General features: G+C 41.6%; 1 protein-coding gene and 1 long non-coding RNA gene across 2 annotated transcripts; one reads left to right on the forward strand and one right to left on the reverse strand.

Annotated features, from left to right (window-relative positions):
* Nucleotides 1–1,682: 1,682 nt before the first annotated feature.
* LOC127757740 (uncharacterized) lies at nt 1,683–3,461 on the reverse strand. The gene is made up of 2 exons (XR_008013524.1): nt 3,306–3,461; nt 1,683–2,450 (listed from the first exon to the last, which is right to left on the reverse strand). It is a non-coding gene; the product is annotated as an uncharacterized LOC127757740 (long non-coding RNA).
* Nucleotides 3,462–5,600: 2,139 nt separating this feature from the next.
* On the forward strand, nt 5,601–8,755 carry LOC127758121 (probable nucleolar protein 5-2). The gene is made up of 7 exons (XM_052283746.1): nt 5,601–5,825; nt 6,211–6,320; nt 6,416–6,457; nt 7,426–7,593; nt 7,669–7,845; nt 8,011–8,214; nt 8,310–8,755. Exons 1-7 carry the CDS (start codon nt 5,732–5,734, stop codon nt 8,502–8,504), a joined length of 990 nt encoding a protein of 329 aa, XP_052139706.1. The 5' UTR covers nt 5,601–5,731; the 3' UTR covers nt 8,505–8,755.
* The last annotated feature ends 426 nt before the right edge of the window (nt 8,756–9,181 follow it).

Consider the following 9,181-nt stretch of genomic DNA (forward strand, 5'->3'; position numbering starts at 1 on the left):
CCGTGCTACAGCTGGCTACAAATCTGTAGCCCGCTGCTCTTCTCTCTTCTGATTTATCTCCTTAAAATATGTTTGTAGCTGGCTTATAGCCTGCTATTGTAGCTGCTCTTATAAGTCATCCATAAAGATACTACTAATACACCCCTAATTAAATAGCATGCGGAATTAATCCCATTGCTCCTTCTTCCACGGCGCATGCACGCATGCCAGAATCTTTAAGTCCGACTCAAAATCAAAAACGAGAAAAACAACTACTGTCGTACTAGATCGATAAAAAAAAAAAAAGTCTCGTCCGTCAAAAAAAAAACGTCCGACTCAAAAAAAAACTTCCCACGCCCGACTCTGATAAAAAAGGGAAAAAAATTCCGTCCGTAAAAGAAATCTGACTCCCTTAATAAAGAAACAGAAATAAAACTTCTCACGACCGACTCCCGTAATAAAGGGAAAACAAAGTCACCTACGTAAAAAAAAAGTCCGACTCCATAAAAAAATAAAAAACCGAGAAAAACATAAAACATCTTTTTATAAAAAAAACGGTTTGAAAAACGTTCGACTCAATGCGAAATAAAAAACCACTCCGAAATAAAACCGTCTAAAAAAAATGTTGTTTATAAAAAAGCGAATCGGAACAAACTGTCTGAATCCACGCGAGAAAATTCAAACCGAAAAAAATTGTCCGACTCTTCCCGAGAAAAAAACTCCGTTTATTATAAAAAAAATACTGCTTCCGGGAGCTAGCATCCGTTTATTATAAAAAATTGCCGGTGTTTATCCGACCCAACGTGAGAAAATATCTGCGTTTATAAAAAAAATCTGGTTCGCACCGTGCAATGCAAAAAAATTGTCCAATTTTAGAAAAAAATTCATATTCCACGAGAAAGGTTCGTATCATCCATCGTCTACCATATTGGTTTGGTTTTTCTAAAGCTTCTGTGAATGTTCTTACGTGCGAATGCTTAGGCTTGGGCTTGGTTTTATCGGAACAAGATCAAATTGATCTAAGGCTTGAGTCAGATAGGATACTTAATGTTTTCCATCTCCTACATAGCTTATGTTGCTCCTGTATTGAAGACTCTGCATGATTCTGTATACAATTATCAGACTACTTTGATAAGTATAGCTAATATTCTTGATTGCGTATCATATAAAAAAATAAATAAATTTTTAATTATTATTAAGAGAAGAGTCATGGTGACTCTATTTTGTCTAGACTTGACCGTGTGAGATAGTGTAGAATTTGATTGATCCTATTATTAGTTGCAAGAATGAGATTGAAAGATCATTGGAAGGTTGCCATCGTCGAGGTTTTCTTTATGATATGTCTTAGCAACAACGATAGATACAAACATTATACATGAAAAGTGTGTATTATCATTGGAAATTTTTCACCCGTTGCAACGCACGGGCATTTTTGCTAGTATATATACCTACTTAAAAAATAATAAGTAAGGCTTCCGGTAATTATTTTGGTCCGTCACTTTTTTTCACACGCGGTTTTGTGCGGTTTTTTTGGCCCGGATTTTTTCCGTCCGATTGGTTTTTTCTTTTGCCCGGTTTTTTTCCGCACGCGGTTTTTTCCCAGTTTCTGTCCGATTGGTTTTTTTTGCCCTTTTTTTCGTTCGATTTTTTCTTGGTGAGTCGCGATTAGTTTTTTTGGCGGGCCCGGTTTTTTCCCACCAAGATTGAATCCCAAATAGTCATATACAATTACATGGCTCAATAATTACAACCCAGGAATTACATACAGAATCCAAGAATAAGAATTACATGGCTAAGTAGGATGCAAACATCTTCTCAACCTATATAAAAAAACTGAAAATACAAACAAGACTCGTATATACACCTAATAATTGGTGTGGATACTCAATCTCCCGCTTGACGCTACTCAATTCCCTGTTGGGCATGACACATCTGCGTTTACTACATTTATACGACGATGGAAGGTAATTCTTAAATGTTCCGTGTTTAATAGAAGCTGAAAGATGACTCCCTATTAGAAGCACTAGAATGATTTCTCATATTTATTTTGCTGGTACATATTGAACAGCAACAGAGCAATTTCTAACCAAAGAAGTGTAGCTAATGAACTTCGATGTAAGGAGTATCCCTTCAGCAAACTTAAGTAAGAGAGCAGTTTTCAGAACAGGGACTGCTTGCTGCCAACTTGGAGCCAGATTAAGCTGCCCAAGACTGAAGATAACTACGAATCAACAAAGGCCGACTGCACAGTGCACACACCTCTCTCAAATACTCCAATTAGATGGCCAAGACAGTTTCACCCAATCATAATATCTCATTATTTAAAATAATGGGAAACCGAGAACCTGAGAACACCGGGAAAGCAAGAGAGGAGGTCTCACCGGCGGGCGGGAACTGGGACGTCGTGGCCTGCGGGAACGCGAGTGCAACATCCAACGCCAGCAGCCCCACCTTGCCGCCTCCATCTCCGCCTGCAAGAAAACCATCATCCAGCAATGAGTCAGCCACTCGACCAAGATCGTCATAATGATAGGATGAGATTAATTCTGAAGATAAATAATCTAGGCCAATTCTAATGTATTTAAGATAGGAATGCATCTGCCATGTATGCTTGAAGCTAACACTCAATATAATTTATCTAAGAACTGCTTCATTCCTTTCATGGTAACATATGTCCATATCACAGGGCAATGGCTAAGCTACAAGACCGCACCTAATTGATATTTTAGGTTTGGGTTCTAAACTACTGCAATTTTTTTCTTTTTCCGTCCATGAGGACATATCAAGGCTGCCAGCATTATCACTGGGGTGTTTTATAAACCTTTCAGTAATGACAAAACGGACCGTGTATATAAAAGTGCAATTTGTGTATATAGATTAGGACCATTCAAATGTTATTTTTTCCTGATTAAGTTGCTACTTCATAACACAAGTACCAAAGTATTCTTTTCCTACATCATCACTAACTAGCAGGCAGTAAGGGAACAAAGAGCTAATTTGTGCACCCAAGTCTCTACTAATTCTGCCATTTTGCAGGTTATAAGTCATGGGATCAGTCAATCAGTCATGGACGGTGCTATTGAAACTGCTTCAAAATTCTTCAAACTGCCAAATGAGACTATATTCAGTTGATACCTAAAAATGAACAAATTTAGTTAATTCTTACCCTAAGTTTATGTTAACAGATCGAAAAGAGGGTGACAAAAAGAAAATGGAACCATAATGGCAATCATTCAATTTTTTATAATCTCAACAATATTTTTTATATCACTTTTCTTTTTTATAAAGGAACCCAAGATAGCCCAAAACTCATATTAGATTTGAACCTTCATTGCGGCTTCCGAGACAACTTCGGGTGACATCTCCTCTCCATCTTGGCCACCATCTCTGACTCCAATCAGCTCAACAACCAGCTCCAACCACAGTGACAACCCACCCAACCTTGCAAGCACAAGTAACATGCTATCATAAGTGCAAAACTACATTATAAGAACAGCACAAATACATTAAAAACATATGAAAGGCATACTAACACGGGGAAGAAGGAGACGGCAGGGTGCGGTGTATGGGCCGCGCGTGCAGAAGCGGCGGTGGCAGGGAAGCCGCGACCACAGTGGACACCACCGGATCTGGACCCTCCCGTCGTCGCCGGCCACGGATCAGCGTGAGCGGGGCGCTGAGAGACGACGGGATCCGAGCGGGAGAGGAAGAGGTCGCCGGATCTAACCCCTCCCGTCGCAGCCGACGACGGATCCGCGCAAGAGGGAGCGGAGAGACCATGGGATCCGTGAAGGAGGGGAAGAGGTCGCCGGATCGACTGCTCCCGTCGCCGTCGACGGCGGATCAGCTCCTCAACCTTGACGCCATCGCCGTTGAGCCGAACGCCGACCAGGAGCTTGGTCGGAGGAGCCGTCGCCGCCGCCGGCGCGTTGAACTGCATCTTCTCCCAGTTGAGTGCCGCCCAGTAGCCGCCCTTGGCGTCGCGCCGGATGGGAGAGAGAGAACGACAGAGTGAGCACCCGTCGCCGTCGACGGCGGATCAGCTCCTCAACCTTGACGCCATCGCGTTGAGCCGAACGCCGACCAGGTGCTTGGCCGGAGGAGCCGTCGCCGCTGCCGATGCGTTGAACGGCATCTTCTCCCGGTTGAACAAGAGCGTGAGCACTGAGGAGCAACGCTTGGAGAGTAAAGAGAGAGGGACAGGGAGAGACAGAATGGGAGAGAGAGAACGAAACAGTGAGAGAGTGAGAGGATAAGGATTACCAATTTACCATACCACACAATTTTATCTACTCAGTAGTCAGTAGTACTGTACAAGAAATAATCTTCTTTTATTTTTATTTTTTTTGAAAAAATAGGAGCTTCTGGCTGCACTTGGCTGTGTTCTTCCCCAGTTTTCCCAACTCATCCCTCCTGATTTCTGCGCGCCCGCTTTTCAAACTCCTGAACGGTCCTTTTTTTATAAAAAGTTTATATACCAAAGTTGCTTAAAAAAATTATATTGATCCATTTTATGAAAAAAATAGCTTATATTTAATTAATCACGAGCTAATGTACTGCTCCGTTTTCCCGTGCTGTAGACATGGGTTCCTAACCAGGCTGCTGAACAAAACCTTAGCTGTGGACAAGTGCCAATGTGTTCTAGATTGTGCTAATCCATGGATTTAATTCAGCTAAAAAATAAATTATTTTATTAAGATCTTTTATTCTTCACACCAAAATAATCGAAACTTCTACTTCAATATTTATTTGAGATAATAAAAATAATAATTATAAAAAAATTCCAAAAGACTTGACACATCGCCCCGAGCTTTGGACCCACAAAACACAGTCCATGACTAACCTCAAACCTCCCCACCGCCCCGAGATTCTTCGTCGCTACCGCCGTGACCCGAGCTTCGTTACTATAGGAGCCACATGAGGCAAGGGCGAGGAGTGGCGTGTCGTGGTTGGCTGGCTGCTCATTAACTTTATTATGTTAACCATACGGATAATATTCGATCACATGAAAAATGCTGAGAAAAGTTTGTGTTTGTTAATTTAATTTTTACCTGTTGCAACACTTTAATTTAATTTAGTTTTTACCTATTGCAACACGCGGCAACTATGTGGATCCACGTATATTATGTGTGGTGCATAATACAGACAATATACGAAAAACAACAGATAATTCAAAAATCAATAATTTTAAGTAAGTAATTATTTTCTTTCTGTGACATGACATATTAGAGTCCGAGCACCATCTCAATTTTGTAAATGATATCATGCGCTTGCCATGTGAGAGTTGATAGAGAGCACGTTATGACTATACGAGTATATCAAAATGCGACAGTGTTTTATATCCGTTCTTGAAATATTTATAACATTTAAACGTTCATTTTAACCGTAGCGAAGCACGGGCATTTTGCTAGTTAGTATAGATATAGATATAGATATAGATTGGTCACAATCCAAACAAGCACATGTACTATCTAAACTACAAAAATATTGGTACGGCTAATAAGTTCCTGTAGCAATGCAAAACGGCCCTTCATCTCGAATCAGGCCCAAACAGTGGGATCGATTGGCTTGTAGGCGGTTCCAGAAGCACAACAGCCGCACGCGTAAAAGGTAAAATACTCCCCCCCTCCCCCCAACCCCCACATCTCGCAATCTGTGCGGCGGCGGTGCTTCTCGTCCGGCAGCGGCGTCTGTTGCCGGTATTAGGAAGCCAACGTTGAGACGTCTTCCTTCGGTCCCAATCTCACACACCATGACAGTTAAGAGATCGACCTCGACCTCGACCTCGAGTAAGCGAGGATGCAGTGCTACTCGTACGGCGACGGCGGGGTCAATCGCCGGTGTAGGTGAGCCACCAACCCTCTCTTGATCCCTCCCACGTCGGAAGGAAAACTGGCGTGTGAGGATGAGAAAGCAAACCCCTAGCGGATCCTTAACTTATGGTAGCACATGCATCGCATGGGAAGAGCAGATAGATCTGGGGAGGCGATTCCTGTATGCACGGAACCCGTTTGTTGTCGATCTCGCATACTGTGAACACCCTGCTCATGGCAGTTTGACTCCGCGTGGCAGATGTAGAGGTTATTTCGCAGAGATGAGGGCTTTTCAGCCTAAGATCCACATCTTTGCTTCACGCGTGCTGACTGAATGGGCGATTGATCTCCTCTCGTTGCCTCTTGCAGTCCTTCCTGCTTGCTGTTGCTTAAGTTTGCTTGGCTTGTGTGTTCGCAGATCACAATACGTACCATTGTCTAATAGTCTTAGTTCTGTTTGAGACGCCCTCTGGCTTCGCAATGTTTGGTATGAGTGGGGACAGACTCATTCAACCAAATGCCCTGCAGGTGCATGCTTTTATTCCTTCCCTGTTTACTTATGTGCTTGATTGCCTCTCTCTTTGTCATCGACCTAACTTTTCTGTTTTCTCTACCAACTACAGGAAATCTGGGCAAACTTTGGCGTGGACTATAGGGTATCCAAAGTTAGTCATTTCTTCTTATTGTTATTCCTTTTTTTTTTTGCGTTGTTGGTTGCCAGTTTGAATTGGGTATTGACCACCACATTTACTTTACATTTTCCTTTTTATTTGCATTGAGAGAAGAAATGCAAGCACAAGCTCAGTATTCATTTTTTTGTTTGCTGATCAACTGATTGAAAATGCATTTTTTCCATAATGCTCTGTTGAAAGTTGTTCGTTATAGTTTAAAGAATGGATTGTTGCAGGCTAAAACCTTTGCTATACAACCAATTTTATTTTCTAACTGTGGGATAGGGATGATTGAGCTCTAACATGCTCCGAAAGCCAGGGTTACCGGGATAATGAACACCACAGCCTAACCCAAAGAACATCACTTTGTTTGTTTTTAAAATGCGTTGTATATTACCTTAGCACAACAACTTATTCTCAACCACATTGCAAGAACTTAAGGAATTGAAAAAGGCTAGATCTTTCGATTGTGATTAAATATTCCAGCTGTTCTTGGCAGCACATCTTGAGAAGTACCGCTTTTCAAAATTCAAAATTAGTAACTGGGCTAACTAGTAACTGGGCCCAGCTGCCCCTCTTTCATAGCACCTAGGATTGCATCTAGTTGTTTTCCTGCCTAGTGTTGTTTCGGGTCTGCACAGAGAAGTGGGGCAAATTAGAGATGAAGATTTTACATCATTGATGTCATGGATGTATGATATGCCAGTTTCTATGATTTAATATGCCAGGTTTGCTCTATGTAATGTGATAGTACATACTCTATGTAGTAAAATTTACATGTGCCTAATCATGCCTAGGTTTGCTTGGTGGAACTAGCTGCTTAGTGTCCACTGTTTTTGAACCACTGATTGCGGTGTACCTACTGAATTGCATGCGTCATGATTGGGAGACATTGCATGATTATTTACTGGATTTATTTATTTTTTGCCCCTTAACATTCTTCTCTTTCGTTTATCTATCAGTTCATTTGGCTGAAGGAATTTCGAGAAATCAAGGACAAGTCCAGTGCCATTAATCATGATACTGGTGTCAGTTGCGACCTTGCTGAGATGATCATGAAGTGGCATCACCCTGGGCAGAAAATGGCCGTTGGAAAACCCGAATATAAAGAAATCATTGAAAGAAGCTTGGTTAGTGTTCAGCTCCCTTGTTTGCTTTTCTTAGTGGACAACCTTGAGCACCAATTTTGCTGTCATTTCTTTCAGAGTGTGCCCTGCATGTTTGATGAAATTGTGATGGAAGTGATGTGGGGCCTGAAGAATCTGATGCATGTTTTAGTACCCCAAGAAAAAATGAAGTTGAGCAAGGACGACTACCTCCCAATGAGCCAAGGATTGTACATGCTCCTTAACCGCTATGGTTTGGATGTCAAACCAGAGATGGTGAGTTCACAAGTTGCTTCCTTAATGTCAATGCCTCCCCATCACACATTTATATGATAGTTTGTTCAATGTGCACTTGGAATCCTTAACTGTCCTTTCCCAAAGAATGCAATATTTACTTACATTTTTTTTATTAGTGATGAAAGAATGCTCTTTTGTACCCAGGTTACTGACTCTATTATTAAGCTGGCATGCTTCTTGCTTGATTGCGAATACTGTGATGTGAAAAACTCCAAGCACTTGCGCTGGACTGGTGAATACATTGAGAAACGGTCTGGCATTAAATGTTTAGACTGGGATTTGATGAAACTTGCTACGGGTATTAAGATCATATGTTACCCCACAGAAAGATCTACAGCTGAGGAAGCGGTAAACTGTAACATTTTTTAAATATTTTCCATTTTGAGGAAACATGGCATTTTTGTAATGGGCTGAATCGCTGAAGCATACCTATTTTCTTTCAGATGTTTACACAAGATGAGCTGTCGAAGTTAGTGAAGGATGCACATAAGTATGAAGGGAAGATCCGTAAGAGATCTTTCATGAATGCCTACAGCGAGATGGTTGAAGCCCGTCAACTTATTCCTATGGTACAAAAACAACTGGAGGACTTGGTAAAGGAGGCCAAAGATGCATGTGAAGCTGAACAAAGCACATGAACGCAATAAGCCAGTCAGTAGCATGAGAGAAGAACACAGTCGCATGAGAGAAGAACTCAGTCGCCAAGAATATCACATTTCCTTAAGGGAGAACTGGTTTTGAAATCCTATCCTGGACACTGGATGGTGAGGCTGCCTGAAGCTGCCATCCTGGACCAAAGCGTTGCATTCGTGTGTTTTTCTCTGTTTAATTATCGACAATGGGAACTCACTAGTAATTCGACCAGCGTTATCTACTCTTGATTGCTTTTGATGTTTCTTTTCCTATCAAATAGTTAAACTTCAGGTTCTCGAAACGATGACCGTGCAGTAGAAAGTCAGTTCAATATGGGCAAACAAACGTGTTTAGCAGGGCCTGTTCGGTAGTATGTTTTTGTAGCTGCTACACTGTTAGGGCAGTTGGGCTGCAGGGCACTGGAAAACTTAGTTGTTCAGCTGTCAATCAAGAATGCATATCTCAGCAGCTGCTAGCTTAGCTGCGTTAGACGCTGTCGCTGCAGAAAGCTAGCTCTTCCGAAGATTTTTTTTTATTTTTAATTTTTTTATTAAAATATTTACAAAACTAATTTTGTGTTTGAAAATTTTACAAACTAGTCGCCCACCGCCCTTGGGGAGGACGCGGATCCTCTGACTTTACATGCTAAAGTCACGGTGTGACTTTCGGCCGATCTCCACCG

Source organism: Oryza glaberrima, chromosome 12, assembly GCF_000147395.1.
Source record: "Oryza glaberrima chromosome 12, OglaRS2, whole genome shotgun sequence".
NCBI classification, from domain to species: domain Eukaryota; kingdom Viridiplantae; phylum Streptophyta; class Magnoliopsida; order Poales; family Poaceae; genus Oryza; species Oryza glaberrima.

Coding starts and splice junctions, on each gene's coding strand:
- LOC127758121 (XM_052283746.1), top strand. CDS start 5,732: ATGACAGTTAAGAGATCGACCTCGACCTCGACCTCGAGTAAGCGAGGA. Junction 5,826..6,210: donor GGGGTCAATCGCCGGTGTAG/GTGAGCCACCAA, acceptor GTGTGTTCGCAG/ATCACAATACGTACCATTGT. Junction 7,846..8,010: donor TGGATGTCAAACCAGAGATG/GTGAGTTCACAA, acceptor TTTTGTACCCAG/GTTACTGACTCTATTATTAA.